The sequence below is a fragment of the Salmo salar genome, chromosome 02 (genome assembly GCF_965601325.2).
Source record: "Salmo salar chromosome 02, fSalSal1, whole genome shotgun sequence".
NCBI lineage: Eukaryota > Metazoa > Chordata > Actinopteri > Salmoniformes > Salmonidae > Salmo > Salmo salar.
In genome coordinates, this window is record NC_138292.1 from 67,115,894 (window position 1) to 67,135,712 (window position 19,819).

The following is a 19,819-nucleotide window of genomic DNA, read 5'->3' on the forward strand; positions in this document are numbered from 1 at the left end:
ATGGTGTAGGTTGAACCAAACATAAGGATTAAATACCTAATATTATGTAGATCTGGTTTCTGTGTCTCAGACAGATGTGGAACCTTGCAGTGATGGGTGTGTGTGTGTGTGTGTGTGTGTAAAGATGGTTTAAAACCACTCTGTGTGTTTGGCCTGGCTAACACTCCTTCACAAAGTAAGAAGCATATCAATTTTACATTATTGCTGGGGACAGGACGTTCCCTCCAGAATGTAGGCCCTACCCTTGTTGGATCAAACATAAATTGGGTCTGTTTTTTGTCTTTCTTTCTCCCTCCTTTTTCTCTCTAAAGAATTGACACAAGAATCTCGGTTGTCAATGGGATCTGAAGCTACAAGGATAAAATACAACTTTAATGACACTTTGACATGCAGCATATTGAGGCAAAGCTATAACAACAGGAAGAGAAGGCTACAGCCCATTTAACTGGCATCAATGTACAAATGCGTTCTTACACAGCAATGACATACTGCACTGACAACGAAGATAACCTGTAGTTTAGAAATTACAATAAAGACAATAAAATACAATACAATAGAAGAATGCTGTAACTGACTGCTGGTAAAGAGCACAGAAATCCAGACACTTTTGAAATGACAATAAAGACAATAGAATAGAATATTATGCTGTAACTGATCGCTGGTATTTCTCCTCCTTGTCTACGGATGAAGAAGAAGAGAAAAACTTGAATAAATAAAATAAACAAACTGGCAAACAAACAGAAATAAAACAAACTCTTGTTTATATTTCCCTGTTTTCGTTCGGAGTTAAATAATAACACTTAGGAAGATAAGAGTCTCTGATTTAAATAGTTGAAAAACTTGTTTCCGTTTTTTTTCTCTAGTTGGATTACTTCTAATGGGCCTGCAAGGTTCCCATTTGCTTCATGTGGCTTCAATCCCCCTTTTTCCCCAGCTGTACATATTTCCTATCCTCCACCCATCCTCCACCCCATCCCTCTCTCCTCTCTTCCCCGTGTCCAGTCCAGACAAACTCAGAAGTGGAGTCACCCCAGTACAGCCTCTGGCTTCGGCCTCCCTCCTTATTTTCTTCCTTCCTTTACTCCCCGTCCTCTTCTCTTTATCCATCCCTCTCTTCATCTCTCCTCCTCAAACCTTTCGCCAGCGGTTCTTGGGTTTTGCCTCAGGCAGTGGGGGTGGAGGGGCTGGGGCGGCCTTGGCTGGAGTTGGACTGTCTTTCTTGCCCAGGCTAATCAGTAGGGCAGGGAGCTCCACAGTGATAGCTTTCTCTATCTTGTCAATCAGACAGCCTGACGACCAGGAACAGAGGGAGGACAGCTGTTTAAAGCCTGATGGAGGGTTGATGCCAAAGAAGTCCTGGTAGGCCTCTTTGTCTGGCAGGTCGAACTTGCTCACCTGTAGAAATGGAGAACACACAAGTTCTATACATGTTATACACACGTTATATACATGTTAGTTATACACACACACATTATAGACATGTTATATGCACATTACTCACACACATTGTATACACATTGTACACATTACATACACATTATACACACACTTTGCACACCTTAAACACACGTTATATACATATTCCATACACACATTACACACACACACCCCCACCCCCCCCCCCTCCCTACACACTCTCTCACATACATTGGTCTTGGCCAGGATGGACTTGAAGATGTAGAACTTGTCAGGGTCTGAGACGATGTCCCTGAACACCTCGTCGGGGTCGCTGAACCAGCCCAGCTTCTCGTGGTATGTATGGAGGTAGCGATCTACCAGCAGGGCGTGGATCCTGACCCGGATGGCGTGCTGGCGGATGAAGGCTATCTTGTTCTCCAGCTGGTTCTCAATTACCTGAAGATAGAAGAACAAGGAGATTATTGTCAACAGCAGAGGTGCATAAAGACGGCGTCCCCCATGCACTTATCACAAATTCCTCATTTTGCTAAATTCGCCGAATTGTACATCGCTCTCCGTGACTCTTTTGTTTGCATGGTCATTAGCACAGTATACATGATTCCAATTTTAGCTTCAAGACACCGGGACTTTAAAAAACCGAAAAAAAAGTAGATTGTGCTGATTTACTGGCACATTGAACCATATACGCTCCGTAGTTTCACAACTCAGTGGATAGTGCTAAACAATGACATCACATCTGAATTCTGACATCTTTATGCACGTTCGCCATTGTCACAGATTCGAGGTGCTTTGCTCAAGTGCACAACGGCAGGAGATGGCAGCTTCTCGACCAGCAAGGTCTCCTCCCGTATGAAAAGCCATGGGCTGGTGTGTGCGTGTAATGTGTTTGTTTGTGTGTATTCTGTAATGTCTGTAGGTGGTTGAGCTTCACCTGGTTGAGGTCTTCGAGCAGTGAGATCTCCTCCCGTATGAAGAGCTCTCGGCTGGTGTCGGCTGCGTATTCTGTGGGCCAGAAGGAGCTGACGTAGACCCGGGGAGGCTCTGTGGCGTTGATGAGAGGAGCCATGGACCAAAACAGGGCGCCGTAGACACGCATCAGGTCCTGGGAGGACAGGCTGTCTGCCTTGTTCAGGATGATGCGGATCTGGGACTCTCGGCCCTAGAATGAATGAATTAATGGATGGATCAATGAATGAATGAAGAAAACAGAGTTTAGAAAAGGTTATTAAAGTGCTAGGCCAAGACTGACCATATATTGGGGTATCTAAGGCACTTTGCTTTGCACCATAGACATACAATTACTAGAATGAGAAAAGAATGTACTCTTTTATAATTTCAGTTGAGTTGACTGTTGATAAAGCACAAATTGAATGCTGAACTTACTACTTTTGCTTCCTGCTTTACTCCTATTGGTACACTCAATATGGCTGCCGGTCCACCCAACACTTCCGTTCTAGTAATTCTATTTCTATGCTTTACACTTCTTTACCTTCATCTGTTTGAACAGTGTCGCCAGCTCCCCGCCCACGTCCAACTTGGTGGGGTCAAACATCAGGAAGATGAGGTCAGCACGGTCAATGAACCACTGACACACCTCGCTATAGGGGTAGCCTGGAGGGGGGAAGGAGATCGACCAATCAGAGGCTGTTTGACTCAAAGGTGTGGTAGTATACAGTGAGTTAAGTCTTTTCATCATTCAATTTTTGTGAATTTGTAGGTGTTGCATGCAGTGTGTTACCATTCTGAGGATGTAGGACACAAATAGTTTAGGTGTGTGAATGGTTCGATGACACATTGTGTGTGACGAGTGTGTGTGTGTGTGTGTGTGTGTGTGTGTGTGTGTGTGTGTGTGTGTGTGTGTGTGTGTGTGTGTGTGTGTGTGTGTGTGTGTGTGCATGCATGAGTGTGACTGTTAATGAATCTCTGTCTGTTCTCCTCCCACCTCTCTCCTGCTGCTTGTGATTGTCACTTCACAGCATGTAACAAATATCTAAAGAGTGTATATGATCTAATACACATGGCTGTATATGAGAGGTTAGTGTGTGTGTGTGTGTGTGTGTGTGTGTGTGTTCTCCTCCCCCACCTCTCTCCTGCTGCTTGCGGTTCTCAATAATCCCAGGCGTGTCCACCAGGGTGACTCTCTCCAACAGTTTATGGGGCATCTCAATCCCCACCAGCCTCTCCAGGAACCCCTGGCCAAACTTCTCCAGAGGGGAGAAGGACCTGGAGCTGTCGGCTGCCATCACGATGCCCTCCACCGAGCGGAACTTGTCACCATGCATCACCACTGTGTACTCAGATGTAGTGGGCTCAGCACCTGGGAGAGAGGGAGGGAGGAAGAGGGGGAGATAAGGAGGGAGGAAGAGAGGACAAGGGGGAGAGGTGGGAGAGAGGGAGATAAGGAGGAAGACAGGGTGGATAGAATGTGTAAGAGAGACAATAATATGAGCAGCTATCCAAATAGTTAACTAAGAAAAGGAAGCGGTTGCATTGAGGCATGTTTGTATTCCTGAGAGAAGTGGACTGGGAAGGGTGCAATAAATGACAGATCAGTAGTAGATAGACAAGATGTTGAATAGAGTAAATGATAAAGTGGAAAACCTTGTCTGCGGTGTTGACTGGTAAGGGGTGACATGAGGGCTTTAGAAATACATTTGATTGATTGATTGACTGATTGTCAGAGTAGAGAGATGGTCAGGAGTTGGTCTGGTGAAACTCCAGGCCCAAGCTATGCGACAGGTGCTCTTACCTGTGTAAAGTTGTTGTGGGGTACCGTGCACGCCCAGCAGGTAGTTGATCATGGAGGATTTGCCTACAGACCAGGGTCCCAGGAACAGTACCATGGGCTTGGAGGTGATCTCTCCATCTAGAGAGAGAGCGAGATAGATAGATAGATAGAGAGAGAGAGAGAGAGAGAGAGAGAGAGAGAGAGAGAGAAGGGGGGGGGGTCACTTTTGTAGACTGTCAATGGTACACTTTGCCCCACAAGGGGGCGTTCATTGCATGCATCATGGTACTATGGATGGAGCCCTCAAGCTCTAACAAACCTGGGTTAAGTGAGGCCTGGTTGCCCACACAAAGCTGTATATATATGCTGAGGCACACAAAGTCACTTTCTGGAGAGCTCCTGGGTGCACTCGATTACTTGCAGGTGTATATGCAGTAAATTAGTTTATTTATGTTTCATTGATTTTCCAGTTTCTTCAGGCGAAGGCACCAGAGAATTTAGACTAAGCTGGCACACAACTGTGTATAGTATTGCCCATTTGCCTGGGGAAACCCCATAGCTAATGCCAATGTCTACAAGGACTGTTGGTAACTAGACTTATGCCTGTCTGTTTTTTCGGGGGAAATGTTGCATTTTGTTGTTCTTTGTGTAACAGGTTGGTAATGAACAGAAGGCTAATAGCTAATGACTAAAGGCTAATACTAATAAACAAATTTGAACAATGCTAACCAGGCTAAAGGCTAATACGCTAAGACAACAGGTCAATATAAAACAGATTGAAAATGCTAATAGCATGGCTCAAGGCTAATGCTAAGTGGTTGGACAGGCTACCTGTGACCTCGTGAGCTCTGAGCTCATTGTACTTGTAGGCCGTCTCCATGGGCTTGATGGCTGAGTGGTAGATGTGCTGCAGCTTCTTCATAGCAGCTGTAGAGGAGAGAGGGATGAGGAAAGAATGAGGGGTCGAGAGGAGGAGGAGAGGAGAGAGGAAGAGAAGAGAGAGGGATGAGGAGAGGATTGGGGGAGAGAGGAGGAGAGGATGAGGGGGAGAGAGGAGGAGGCAATGACAGGATGAGGGGGAGAGAGGAGGAGAGGATGAAGGGGAGAGAGGAGAGAGGGAGATAGAAGAGAAGAGAGGGATGAAGAGAGGATGATAGAGAGAGGTGGAGAGAGGCAGAAGTAGCAGATGAAGAGAGCAGATATTGAAAAATATTTGTTTTAAAGGGTGGGAGAGAAGAGAGGAGACGATACATTTTGCATGGTCATGGTAGTCATGGTAATATAATGGAAGGCACTGTGAATGAACTAACCTGACTCATGGTAGTCTTGGTAATATAATGGGAGGCACCATGAATGAACTAACCTGACTCATTGTCATGGTAGTCATGGTAATATAAGGGGAGGCACTGTGAATGAACTAACCTGACTCATGGTAGTCTTGGTAATATAATGGGAGGCACCATGAATGAACTAACCTGACTCATGGTAGTCATGGTAATATAATGGAAGGCACCATGAATGAACTAACCTGACTCATGGTAGTCATGGTAATATAATGGAAGGCACTGTGAATGAACTAACCTGACTCATAGTAGTCTTGGTAATATAATGGGAGGCACCATGAATGAACTAACCTGACTCATTGTCATGGTAGTCATGTATTATAATGGAAGGCACTCACACACACACACACACACACACTACCATCCAGTCCACACCTTGAAACAATTTCCACAGTAATTTTAGCAGAAAAGGCCCAGTAGATTTCTCAATCCTTCCTGTTCACATATAAACACATGACCACACCACCAGAGTTTTTCCTGGTCAGCTCATGTGGTCCCCAAAACAATCTGGGTATTTTTCACAATTAATATTTTTTAGATTCCTTGCGTCCTCTCTATTCGCCTGCTTCTCAATACACATTGGAGAAGAAGGTCCAAGGTCCCTCCTCTTGGACCTTCTCCAATATGATTGAGGAGGTGGTGAGATCAACTGGAAGGAATCGAGGAATGATGAATTGAGAAAAACTCAGGGCCTTACTTGTAACTCGGTTGCGCCTTACCTGCGAACTCAGGCGAGGGTTCGGCAGAAACCAATTGGAGCATCTCATCGATGTGAGAGTGGTCTCTGAGCTTTGCTGCCTCCTCCACCACTGTTGATTGGAGGAAAAGCCTGTCAGTCAACTCAACTATGAGGTCATCAGACCAAGGTCGAATCCAAACTTGACATGTCCATAAACATGAGTCAGAAAGTAGAATTTCCCTGCATTATCATGATGATGTACATTGAGGATACAAAACATTAGGAACACGTTCCTAATATTAAGTTGCACCCCCCACCCCCCTTTTGCCCTCATCGAGCATGGACTCTATAAGGTGTCGAAAGCATTCCACAGGAATGCTGGCCCATGTTGGCACCAATGCTTCCCACAGTTTTGTCACGTTGGCTGGATGTCCTTCGGGTGGTGAACCATTCTTGATACACACAGGAAACTGTTGAGTGTGAAAAACCCAGAAGCGTTGCAGTTCTTGACTCAAACCGGTGCGCCTGACACCTACTACCAAACCCCGTTCAAAGGCACTTAAATCTTTTGTCATACCCATAAAGCATCTGAATGACATACATATACAATCCATGTCTCAATTGTCTCAAGGCTTAAAAGTCCTCCTTTAACCGATCTCCTCCCCTTCATCTACACAGATTTAAGTGGATTTAAAAAGTGACATAAATGAGGGATCATAGCTTTCAACTGGTCAGTTATGTCATGGAAAGAGCAAGTGTTCTTAATGTTTTGTATACTCGGTATGCTTGTAATACGCAGTACAGTGTGCATACATGCTTGTCTGTCATGTAGAATAGGGGGATCCTGTCAGCTCTATTCACTACATTTATATCTGCAACTTTTCTGGTAGCAAGATATCATGTTGAACAGATGTGATTGTCTGTCGTCAAGAACTGGGAATCATGTGAGCTCTATTCATTACATTTCTATCTAAACGTTTCACCTTTGATCTCCCCTGAACATGACACCAATTGACTTCCTGCCAGGACAACAGAACACTGACTGATCACAGCATCTGTTGTGTGGCTCTGCAGCCATCCGTCCATGTTGTTATATCAGTGTCCATCTTCCCATCTATCTATCTCTTCCCTTCCTCCCTCTATGTCTGTCCTGTTTATTTCGGGCCCAGCTAGGGGTTATTCCTGATGCCACCTTTAGCCACACATATCAGGTTCTGGGGCATGGCACGGGCCAGGGAGAGAGGAAGGGATGGAGGGAGGGGGAGAGGAGAGGAGAGGAGGAGGGGAGGAGGGAGGGAAAGTGGTTAGAGAGAGGAGAGAGAGAATGAGAGAGAGATGGAGGTTTAGAGATCATGTAAGAGCCAGACCAGATCCTATGTCTTGTATAGGATCTGGTGTCAACACTACGGCACCAAATGGCAGAGAATGTCAGTCTCCTGATTACAGTAGCACTCGCTCATCATGGCTTTGAATACACTTGAGTTGACACTGTAAAGTTGACAGTTGGCTCCTAAGAGCTATACACTGAAGTGCATTCAAAGCACTGTGAAGAAGACAGGGGGAGATATAACAGGATCCTGTAACCCCATCTCTACAGTATGTAACTTAAAAGTGCTCGCCAGAGGTACTTTTAGCATGAGCATCACATTTAGTATAGAAAGATTAAATATTGACACATTGATATAAACAAACAAGTTTGTTTCCAAATAGTTTGGACAATAACGTTTTTCTCGTTCAAATTATAAATTCTAATAACGCAGTACTCTATACCTTTTGCTGGTGCTTCTGCCTTTGCTGGTGCATCCTCCACTGTCACATCCTCAACAGGCGCCTCCTCAACAACAGTCGCCTCCTCCTTAACAACAACAACAGGTGCCTCCTCTTCCACCACTGCTTCCTCCTCCAAAACAGCTGCCACCACCTCCACCAGCTCCTCCTCCTTCACTGCCTCCACAACCACCTCACCTGCTTCTACAGGTTCTGGAGCGGCTTCCGCAGGTTCCGGAGTAGGTTCCGGAGCAGCTTCCTCTACAACAGGCTCTGGTTCTGGAGCCACCTCCTCGACCACCATCTCTGGCTCGGGCTCAACCACTTCAGGTTCCACCACAGGTTCTGGCTCGGATTCAACCAGCTTGGGTTCCACCACAGGTTCAGACACTAATACTACTGCTTCCTCTACTGCTTCCTCTACTGCTTCCTCTACTGCCTCCTCTACTGCTTCCTCTACTGCCTCCTCTACTGCCTCCTCTACTGCTTCCTCTACTGCTTCCTCTACTGCCTCCTCTACTGCCTCCTCTACTGCCTCCTCTACTGCCTCCTCTACTGCCTCCTCTACTACTACCTCTACTGCCTCCTCTACTGCTTCCTCTACTGCCTCCTCTACTACTACCTCTACTGCCTCCTCTACTGCTTCCTCTACTGCTTCCTCAGCAACCTCCTCAATCGTTACCTCCTCAACAACAGGTTCCTCTACTGCAGGTTCTTCTATTGTTTCCTCTACTTCCTCTTCAACTACCTCCACTTCCTCCTCCATGGCCACAGCTTCCTCAACTGCTTCCTCTTCCTTTACAACCTGTTCTTCCTCAGCTTCATGTTCTACCTCAACCTCCTCTACAACCTCTTCTTCAGACGAGGGAGCTTCCTCCACTACATCTTCTTCAGACGAGGCAGCTTCCTCCAGTTCTTCCTCTTCAGACGAGGGAGCTTCCTCCACTACTTCTTCTTCAGACGAGGCAGCTTCCTCCAGTTCTTCCTCTTCAGACGAGGGAGCTTCCTCCACTACTTCTTCTTCAGACGAGGGAGCTTCCTCCACTCTCTCCTCTGATGCTTGGATCTCCTCTGAAGTCTCTGCAGACTCCACAGATTCTTCCTCAGCTACCACCTCCTCAGATGCAGCCTCCTCCTCCTCGCTCGCCATCTCCTCCATGGGAACCTCCTCTGTGGAGGCTAGGGGCTCCTCTTCGGCCGGTGTAGCAAGGCTTCGTGGGGGGTTACAGGACTGACACACGGAGCCTGGGGCCGGGGTGTCGTTGGAGGAGCTTTGGCCTCCATTGTCATCTGTGGAGTCACAGGAGAGGTCACAGGAGAGTGGCACGTGGAGATGCAGCTCATCGGGGCTGGAGGCCTCCACCACTAGGTCTGCAGAGAGACAGAGAGAGAGAGAGAGAGGTGAGTCTGTTAATGATAAAGATGTCAGTATAAAGAGAGTGAAGGGTTTAGGTCTGGTAATCACTGAACTGCCACGTTAGAAAAGACAACAGCGAGCAAGACATAGGGGGCGGCAGGTAGCCTAGTGGTTAGAGTGTTGGACTAGTAACTGTCGTTCTGCCCCTGAACAAGGCAGTTAACCGACTGTTCCTAGGCCGTCATAAAAAATAAGAATGTGTTCTTAACTGACTTGCCTAGTTAAATAAAGGTACAAAAAATCTAATGAAATAGGCGGCGAGCTACCAGATGATATAAAGTATTGAGCGTATCCACACCTCATCATTTTGCATAAGGAATGGGCTTATTCAGTTCAAGGTTTTGCACCGACTCCATTACTCAAATGACAGATTGGCAAAAATATACCAAAATGTTGACCCCAAGTGTTTGAAATGCCACCAGAGTCCAGTGACTGTGGGACACATGTTTTGGTAATGCCAGCTTTGAGGCCTCTGGGACCGCATTTTTGAGGCATTCTCACATATGTGTAATACAACTGTTAGCCTCAACACGGTCACTGCCATTTTTGGGGTACTTCCCCTAGACCAGAATGCTACCACGCATCAGGCGAATGCGTAAGCATTTGTCTCGCTGCTGGCTCGCCGTCTTGTTCTCTTCACTGAAAGTCTGCAAAGTCGCCCTCCTTTATGCAGCGGGTTAAGGAGGTGGTGTCATCTCTGCCTTTGGAGGTTAGATACACTGTCCATGGGTCCTGACAAAGGTTTGGCTTAACCTGGTCCCCATTAATACCTTGAGAGCCTGTCTTTTACTTTGTGTAACTTGCATATTTTGGTTGGTAAGCTGTCATGTCTGTTCTAGTGGCCATTTGTGCTGATAACAATTTTTATTGAACTTTTTTCTCCATTGTTTTTGTTCCTATTACTGTTTGTTTCTGTTTTTCTTTCCCATTTAACTTACTTTTATAGATGCCTTGGTGGGTGGGTGGTGTGGAGTGAGGGAGTGGAGGAAGGGAGGGAGGGGGTGGAGGGAGGTGTGGAGGGAGGGGTGGATTGAGTGGAGGGAGTGGAGGGTGTGTAGGGAGGGAGGGAGGGAGGGAGGGAGGGAGGGAGGGAGGGAGGGGGTGGATTGAGTGGAGGGAGGGAGGGAGGGAGGGAGGGAGGGAGGGAGGGAGGGAGGGAGGGAGGGAGGGAGGGAGGGAGGGAGGGAGGGAGGGAGGGAGGGAGGGGGTGGATTGAGTGGAGGGAGGGAGGGAGGGAGGGAGGGAGGGAGGGAGGGAGGGAGGGAGGGAGGGAGGGAGGGAGGGAGGGAGGGAGGGAGGGAGGGAGGGAGGGAGGGGGTGGATTGAGTGGAGGGAGGGAGGGAGGGAGGGGGTGGATTGAGTGGAGGGAGGGAGGGAGGGAGGGAGGGGGTGGATTGAGTGGAGGGAGGGAGGGAGGGAGGGAGGGAGGGGGTGGATTGAGTGGAGGGAGGGAGGGAGGGAGGGAGGGAGAATGAGGCGTTGGGGTTGTATTGTTTTTGTTGTTATATCTGAAAATCTATAAATAACGTTTTTTTTAAAGAAAGGGGAAAAAAGAAAAGACAACTCTGTTATTGATCATGGTTTGATTTCTATAACTTTCTAGAAGTTCCACTTCAATTATTAAAATTGGAGACCTCTAACACTCCTGTATTGACTTGACACACAAGGAGCCGCATTAAATGATTTATAATCATCATGAGGATGTGGCAAGTTACAATTTGCTTTTTGAATGTCCGATATTTTGAAAACTTGATTGCTGAACTTCATCAACAGTGGAATAATGAAGAAAATACCCAAATATAGCTTTGTACTGGATTACTCCTTTAATCTTCTTGTAAAGCACAGACCCATTGGTTCCAAACATCTTACTGGATCAACTTACATATACAGACATTACGGATAAACCCAATTGCTCTCTTTATCCAAAATAGACCTTATTCATCACACTGGACACTTTCACAGCCACTATTTATTTTCCTGCATCAACGCCTGTGTGTCCAGAACAGACTTGTGTGACTGTGTGTAAAGCCAAGAGCAGATTGAATACTCAACACCCTCTCAGATTGCTACACTCAGATTTCAGCTCCTTGAATGGAGATGCTTAGGCCTGCTTAGACTATTTGAGGGGAGCAGACCTAGGTAAAGACAACCCTGTAGAGACAGACTCCGACAACAAACCCTGAGCCAGGAAGTCATATTATTACGTGTCAAAATGATGGGAACTCTGTTCCTGCGCGTTCTCTCCCTATTGTACCCCTGTTTATATAGCATAACCTGGAGTAGCTTAGACTGCATGTTTGTAGATGGTGAAATCTGAGCTAGTCACAGTAAAGTACATGTAGCCATGGATAGTAAGTAACCTCTAACACAGGATAACAAGGAGACCCCAGTTACAACCCCAGGTCGTTGCACATAAACATGACAGTGTGTACTCACTAGGAATGTAATATTGGTGGGTTATAATGCTGCCAATGACCAGAGGAGGTGATGGATTGGCATAGCTCACTCACTTACACACACACACACACACACACACACACACACACACACACACACACACACACACACACACACACACACAGGAGGTGATGACCGACCAATCATGAGAGGTAAATTCTTTACTTGTGAATCAGAGCCGGAATAGGAAGCCCATAGAGAACACAGAGAGTCCCATTTGTGTACCATGAACGATCATGGACAGTCACACGGGTGCTAAGCTTTCCGCCCTGACCCATTTGATCAATGTGTGTGTTGAGTCAGATGCGACTTATCTTGAGCCTGACGATCTTAGGTCAAAGGGCTTGTGGCGCATTTTTCGCGTCCACATTTAACATTGACATTGGGCCGGTAGAAGACACTAGCGTCATTTTTCCTGTCTGCAAGTCGAGGATTCTGCAGAAACCGTTAGATCAAATCCATCATGTGCATTGGTATGTGTATACGTTAGCATACACAGTTACAAACCCCTATGCCACCATAGGTTAGCCCATAGCTTAGCTATTAGTCGCTAGCTGCTAGCATTGGTCAGCAAGATGTGCCACCTCTTCTCAGAAGAATAGAGAATCACACAGCACAGCTGAGAATCACACCTAAACACCTGAGTCATCATCACCATACAACTACGTTAGCCTTTAGCTTAGCAATTAGCCGCTTGACGATAGCAATGGGCAATGAGACTGCATGTGCCATGTTAGCCGTTTGCTAGCAATTAGCCTGTTGGCGCTAGCCGTGAGCAATGCAGCTCATCTCAGCCAACTCTTGTCAGCCATTGAAGGTGAGAATCACAATGCAGCTGTCCATGCCATGGATACAACCTGATCCATGCTGCTGCCTTGAAACATGAACCTGCAGACGTACACACAGAGGCCGTACACCACCATACTGTACCCCACTACACATCCCACTACAGACCGTCCTAACAGGCCTGCTAAGACCTCACAGGTTGGTATTTAGCCAGTTGGGGACATGTGTGACGATGTATGTTCCTTTGTGGTCCTTTAGGTCCATGTCATCCCCACTTAACTGTTTAGGGAGTTTGTGTAACATGGAAGGAGGGTGCCTCTGTATGTTTTGCCATGGCAACTGTAAATAAAGATATTTTGGAGCTCTATAACTTCAAGCCTGGGTCTTCTAATGGCCACAAGTCTGTATTAGCCCTGTGAGCTAAAGCCTAGGCATTCGCTAGGGGAGCTAACAAGAGTCTTCAGGTCCCAGGCATGGTTTTGTAACCTGACTGATATAGAGTCTTATAGGCCTTTTAGCTGAAGAAATGACCCCTCCATTACAGTTTCCTGTTGACCTGAACTCATCTAGCTGCTGAAAGCGGACAGAGGATACAGTCTGTATTCTGAAGTTATGTTTTTTCAATCCCTCCACTTGTGTAACTATTCGCGGCATGAGTTAGCCTCGGACATCCAGGCTTTGCTCACGTGGCCTGTGACAGAGGCTAGGTATTCGTTACAAACCATCAGCACCACATCCTCACAGTGGCAGTTCTAGACCATTTCAACTGGGGGGGCCAAGCTGGGGCCAGTTGTACTGTTAGAGGGGCCAGTTACATTAGACGTTATTGTTGTCATATCGTTTTCTTCACTGCATTGCAGGCATTAGCAGGCAAAAGACCATGTTCCGCATTGCCACTGTCTAATAACGGATGTAAAAAAAGAACGATAGCAAAAATATGTTATGTAAAAATGATTTCATACGCCACATTTAGAAGGGCCACAAGGGGGTGCATCCTCAGCGTCAGTCAGATAGTATTACTTCAAAAACGGGGATGTAAAAGGCTACCGTCTGTGTACCAAATGGCACCCTATTCCCTACATATGTGCCCTGGTCAAAAGTAGTGCACTAAATAGGGAATTGGATGCTCCGTCACACTCTGCCAAAGCCTGAAAGCACATGGATTTCCAGGGCTCTGATCACAGATCTCCCCGGACAAGGAGAGGGCATCACTGATCTATCCGATCGGTAAGCAGTGTCCTATTCGGCAAGAGTGTAGCGCAAGTAACATTAAAAAAGCATCTGCTAAGTTACACATTTAGTTATGTATGTATTTAGGCCCACTCCTACAGCATATTTGTCCTGCAGCACCAGTCTGCCACAGACAGGGGGCGGTAATGGGTTATAAAAAGAACCCGAGAGGTGTTTCTTTCTCACCCCTGGCATTCAATGTAGCCTTTGGCTCGCTGACCCCCGGTCATAAACAGTCTCCCACCGACTTAAGTGTACCCTGGGTGTCCCTAATTAAATAAAACCAACAAGATGGTGTGTGTGTGTGTGTGAGAGAGAGCGAGAGAGAGAGAACGAGAGAGAGAACAAGAGAAAGAAAGAGAGAGAGAGAGGGAGAGAACAAGAAAGAGAGAGAGAATGAGAGAACGAGAAAGAGAGAAAGAGAGGGAGAGAGCATGTGTGTGCTGAAGGTGGGTGGATGGGTAAAGTGTGTGTGTGTGTGTGTGTGTCTGTGTGTGTGTGTGTGTGTGTGGTGTGGTGTGTGTGTGTGTGTGTGTGTGTGTGTGTGTGTGTGTGTGTGTGTGTGTGTGTGTGAGAGAGAGAGACAGGAACTTGGAAGGCAATGTGATTGGAAATACAGAGGAGCCAAATGAAGTGCTCACTGCCGCCCTCGCGGGTTGGATGGGCTCCATAGACATAGTGCGACAGCGTCGTCAGTCGTCTGCACAGTTACATGAATGTGTGTACAGACGGCAAGAATTCTAATGGTGTAACGTTGTCAGGTTACCAGCATGGTAACAGGGTCCCTCAGGGTCACTCATTAACAAGTGACAGTTTGTTTGTTTATGTTGACTTAATATATATTTTTTAACTACTTTGCCCTAATCATTTAATGAAGATTCTGTGGTAAGAAATGGAGGTAAGCAATAGCAATAGTTGAGACAGTCATTACTTAAACCGACCAAATTTCAAACACAATGAGTAAGTTATAGGAAATAAAAAGATTTTGACTCATATCGAAATGTTGATCCCGTTTTCAGAAAAATGAAAATGTGTTTGTTGATACAGGCATTCCACGGGATCGTATTTGGTAGTTAGTAGCAGCCAAGTAGCTTATTGAATTAGAGTTAACATAGTTAGGGAGACGGAGGGATGGAAAGAGGGATGGAGGGAGGGAAAGGAGGGATGGGGGTACGGGAGAATGAAGAGACTCCATATGGGAATGATCACTGGGGTTTTTCCCCTAGGCTTAGATAAAGATCACTATAAAAGTTCAACAGCAGTGAAAGAGAGAGAGAGAGAGAGAGAGAAAGGGGGGGCTTGTCAAGATTGTTCTAGCAATCAAATAAATACAGCACAAATAGGCTGTTGCATTGAAATGCTGTTATTACACAGTTATGTAACACCGGACAGTGAACCTGGTCCTGGTGGGTCTCCAGACCCAAGGCCCTGCCCTGGCAGTGTGAGTACCCAGGCAGAATACATCAAAGTGGGGATGGAGTGGGACAGGTGCCTGGGGCATGGTGCCTGTGTCCTACTGGTCTCAATCAGGTATATGAATAGATCTACAATGAGTCCGATAGAATGGAAGGCAGGGAGGGATTATTCCACTGCTATATTCTGCAGGAGTGACGTTTTCCTTCCCTGACGATTGTCAATGATTGTCACCGGCCTTGACGACAGCCTTATTGCACATATGCACAGCAACGGGCAGGGTTTCCCAAACGCGGTCCTGGGTCCCCCTGAGTGCGCCGTTTGGTTTTTGTCCTAGCACTACACAGCTGATTCAAAGCACCAACTCATCATCAAGCTTTGATTATTGGAATCAGCTGTGTAGTGCTAGGACAAAAAAACTAAACTTTCACCCAAGGTGGGCCCCTGGACTGAGTTTGGGAAACCCTGTTCTAGGGGGCTGTAGCTCTGTCACTATCATTATGGATTTCCATCGCGGCATCCATATAGGGACAGCCATTATCAGCGTGTACTGTCCAACAGACAGGCTGCTACTGAACACTGCTATAGTCTGTCCTATAGCATCCACTTTGTACCAGCGTGTGTGTGTGTCCTGCACTGGGGGCTTTCCCTACACGTGGACTACTGTCTATCTACAGCTGCAGTTTATCTAGCTATGTAGACACAAATAGGTTTGCAGAACTACAGAGAAATGGATTTTGAATTGAGAATATCAAATGCATGGACTACATTGTACATAGTCTTTGGCAAATCCCGTGAAACCCTAATTGCAGACTGTGTGCGTGCGTGTGTGTGTGTGTGCCTGCGTACTGTGCATGTAGTAAGGGTGCAACCAGACCCACACTGGCAGTGGGTGTACCTATAAGTCTCTGTGGTGTTTGTATGGTGTCTGGTTACAGCAGCACACTCACTAAGGCTCAAGCCACCTGACTAACTACAGAGGCCTGGAAGGTACAGGGATTAAGTGACAGCAAGGACAGGCAAGGGTACCCCCCCCCCCCCCCCCTCCCCCCACTGGTGTCACTGCTCAGCAACACTGACATTTCCACCCACAGCCAACACACCCTTCTGATGTACTAGCATAGGTGTGGCACAGGAGGCTGCTGAGGGGAGGACGGCTCATAACGGAATGGCATCGAACACCTGGAAACCATCTGTTTGACTTATTTGATACCATTCCACTTATTCTGCTCCAGTCATTACCACGAGATGTGTGTGACAGAAGTACTGGACACACACTGTATTATATATCAGCATTATATGCACAAGCAGCATTCAACTTTTCACTTATCATTCATTCAGTCATTCATTCATTCAGCGCACACTGACAGAAATGCCATCCTCTGTCTCTTCCTCCACCCCTAATGCATACATTACATACAGTGCCTTCGGAAAATATTCAGACCCCTTGACTTTTTCCACATTTTGTTAGGTTACAGCCTTGTTCTAAAACAGATTAAATATATTTGTTTCTCATCAATCTACAAACAATACCCCATAATGACAAAGCAAAAACAGGTTTTTAGACATTTTGCTAATTAATTAAAATAAAAAACGGAAATATCACATTTACATAAGTATTCAGACCTTTTACTCAGTACTTTGTTGAAGCACCTTCAGCAGTGATTACATCCTCAAGTCTTCTTGGGTATGACGCTACAAGCTTGGCACACCTGTATTTGGGGAGTTTCTCCCGTTCTTCTCTGCAGATCCTCTCAAGCTCTGTCAGGTTGGATGGGAAGCGTCGCTACACAGCTATTCTGAGGTCTCAACAGAGATGTTTTATCAGGTTCAAGTCCGGGCACTGGCTGGGCCAATCAAGGACATTCAGAGACTTGTCCCGAAGCCACTCCTGCATTGTCTTGGCTGTGTGCTTAGCATCATTGTCCTGTTGGAAGGTGAACCTTCACCCCAGTCTGAGATCCTGAGTGCTCTGGAGCAGGTTTTCATCAAGGATCTCTTTGTACTTTGCGCCATTCATCTTTGCCTCGATCCTGACTGGTCTCCCAGTTCCTGCCAACGACAAACATCCCCACAGCATGATGCTGTCACCACCTCCGTAGGGATGGTGCCAGGTTTCCTCCAGACGTGACTCTTGGCATTCACGCCAAAGTGTTCAATCTTGGTTTCATCAGACCAGAGAATCTTGTTTCTCATAGTCTGAGAGTCTTTACGTGCCTTTTGGCAAACTCCAAGCGGGCTGTCATGTGCCTTTTACTGAGGAGTGGCTTCCGTCTGGCCACTCTACCATAAAGGCCTGATTGGTGGAGTGCTGAAAAGATGGTTGTCCTTCTGGAAGGTTCTTCCATCTCGTTCTTGGTCACCTCCCTAACCCTAACCAAGACCCTTCTCCCCCGATTGCACAGTTTGGCTGGGCGGCCAGCTCTAGGAAGAGTCTTGGTGGTTCCAAACTTCTTCCATTGAAGAAGTACCCTGCCCCAGATCTGTGCCTCAACACAATCTTGTCTCTGAGCTCTACGGACAATTCCGTTAACCTCATGGCTTGGTTTCTGCTCTGACATGCACTGTCAACTGTGGGACCTTATAAATATCTAGGTGTGTGACTTTCCAAATCATGTCCAATCAATTGAATTTACCACAGGTGGACTCCAATCAAGTTGTAGAAACATCTCAAGGATGATCAATGGAAACAGGATGCACCTGAGCTCAATTTCGAGTCTCATATCAAATGGTCTGAACACTTATGTAAATAAGGTTTCTCTGTTTTTTATTTGTAATAAATTTGCACAAAATAATGTTACCTGTTTTTGCTTTGTCGTTATGGGGTATTGTGTGTAGATTGCTGAGGATTTTAAAAAATGTACTGTATTCCATTTTAGAATTAGGCTGTAACGTAACAAAATGGGGAGAAAGTCAAGGGGTCTGAATACTTTCCAACCTGGAGTCTCTATGACACCGTGTCAGGACAAAGTTGTATTGCTACATTTCCATGACCATGTTCTCATGATCAGCCTTTCATACACTTTTATCACAAACCCTCATATATGGTCTGCACTGCAGCCATTGCTATTTCCATTCATGCAAAGAATCTGACATTCATATTTCCCCCTTGCCCTCTTTCTGAGCAAAGGAACATGCCCATCTACAGTAATAAAAACTTGACGGACTAATTTGTTTTCTTCTTCTAATCTTAATGTATGTAATCTTACCTGCAGCGACCAGGACAAGCAGGGAGAGCAAGCAGGACACAGAGACCTGTAGAGGCTTCATTTTGGCTGCCAGAGGCCTCCCCCTTCTACCAGCAGTTATATATACCCCTCTGGAGAAAGGTCAAAGAGCGTGCCAAGGAAGGAGGGGCCTGGTAATGTCACAGGCAGCAACTACACCCACCTCAGCCATTCCGTGTTTAAGTAGAGGGGCCTGGGTGGCTGGCTAATGGGTAACGTAATGTCACACAGCAGCAGCTGCATCCACGTCTGCCATTTTGTGTCAAAGCAGTTGCCCTGGTTCTATAAGGGGAGAGAACAGACGGGGAAAGGTGTCAGGAAGTTTCACTGTTCGTATTGGGAAACCCTCTTTTCACGCCACTTCGATACTGAAGTGACTTTTTCGTAGCAGGTTAGGAGAACTTACACTGATGGTTAGGATAATTAACTTAGCAGGTTAGGAGAACTTACGCTGAAGGTTAGGATAATTAACGTAGCAGGTTAGGAGAACTTACGCTGAAGGTTAGGATAATTAACGTAGCAGGTTAGGAGAACTTACGCTGAAGGTTAGGATAATTAACGTAGCAGGTTAGGAGAACTTACGCTGAAGGTTAGGATAATTAACGTAGCAGGTTAGGAGAACTTACACTGAAGGTTAGAATAATTAACGTAGCAGGTTAGGAGAACTTACGCTGAAGGTTAGGATAATTAACGTAGCAGGTTAGGAGAACTTACGCTGAAGGTTAGGATAATTAATGTAGCAGGTTAGGAGAACTTACGCTGAAGGTTAGGATAATCAACGTAGCAGGTTAGGAGACTGAGGTCAAGGTTAGGAAAAGGGTTAGGGAAAAGTGGCGTGAAAAGACTGTATCCCATTCGTATTGGTCACTAGTCACCATAGGGACAGTTTCCTGGACTTAAGAGCCTACTGCTGGACTAAAAAGCTGACTCAACAGAGAATTGGAAAGTAATTTTTGCTCCAGGAGTAGGGTAAATCTAGGTTCAGGAATTAAGGTTAAATAGGTCAAGATGAGACAGACCGGCGGATACAGATTCTAAAACAAAGATACTAACTTCTCCATATAAAAAAACGAGTTATAGTATAGCAAAACGTTTCCATTTGAGATTTGATTAGCTGTTCTTACAGAGGCAATACTGCTGAGTCTGTGCACTTCTATTTTGATTCAAAAGTACAACAGACTGAACATAATTAAATTATATAAATAATGTATTTTGTCCCATTTCAGTTGCACAACTGAAATGGGACATAACTTTTCTGGGTTTATGGTTTAAACTAGCTGCCACCACCTCGTTAATCTAGCGGAGTTGTAACGCTAAACCTTTACAAGATTAAATAAGACTAACACCAGGGTG

General features: G+C 46.0%; 1 protein-coding gene across 2 annotated transcripts; it reads right to left on the reverse strand.

Moving 5' to 3' along the window:
• Nucleotides 1–331: 331 nt before the first annotated feature.
• On the reverse strand, nt 332–18,541 carry LOC106590279 (sarcalumenin). Of its 2 annotated transcripts, none has more exons than XM_045708118.2 (10): nt 18,449–18,541; nt 8,135–9,307; nt 6,210–6,299; nt 4,979–5,074; nt 4,169–4,285; nt 3,503–3,736; nt 2,909–3,030; nt 2,351–2,578; nt 1,648–1,854; nt 332–1,395 (listed from the first exon to the last, which is right to left on the reverse strand). In XM_045708118.2, exons 1-10 carry the CDS (start codon nt 18,507–18,509, stop codon nt 1,129–1,131), a joined length of 2,595 nt encoding a protein of 864 aa, XP_045564074.2. In that variant the 5' UTR covers nt 18,510–18,541; the 3' UTR covers nt 332–1,128. The 2 variants fall into 2 exon arrangements, with proteins under 2 accessions (XP_045564074.2, XP_045564069.2); XM_045708113.2 differs by having other exon boundaries at nt 7,940–9,307.
• Between the last annotated feature and the right edge of the window lie 1,278 nt (nt 18,542–19,819).

Bases quoted from the DNA above. Each gene is read 5' to 3' on its own strand.
- LOC106590279 (XM_045708113.2), bottom strand. From the start codon at position 18,509: ATGAAGCCTCTACAGGTCTCTGTGTCCTGCTTGCTCTCCCTGCTTGTC. The intron at 3,737-4,168 runs GTAAGAGCACCT...CCTCTCTCCCAG, and splicing joins CCCACAACAACTTTACACAG to GTGCTGAGCCCACTACATCT. The intron at 1,855-2,350 runs GTGAAGCTCAAC...TTCTATCTTCAG, and splicing joins TGCTCGAAGACCTCAACCAG to GTAATTGAGAACCAGCTGGA.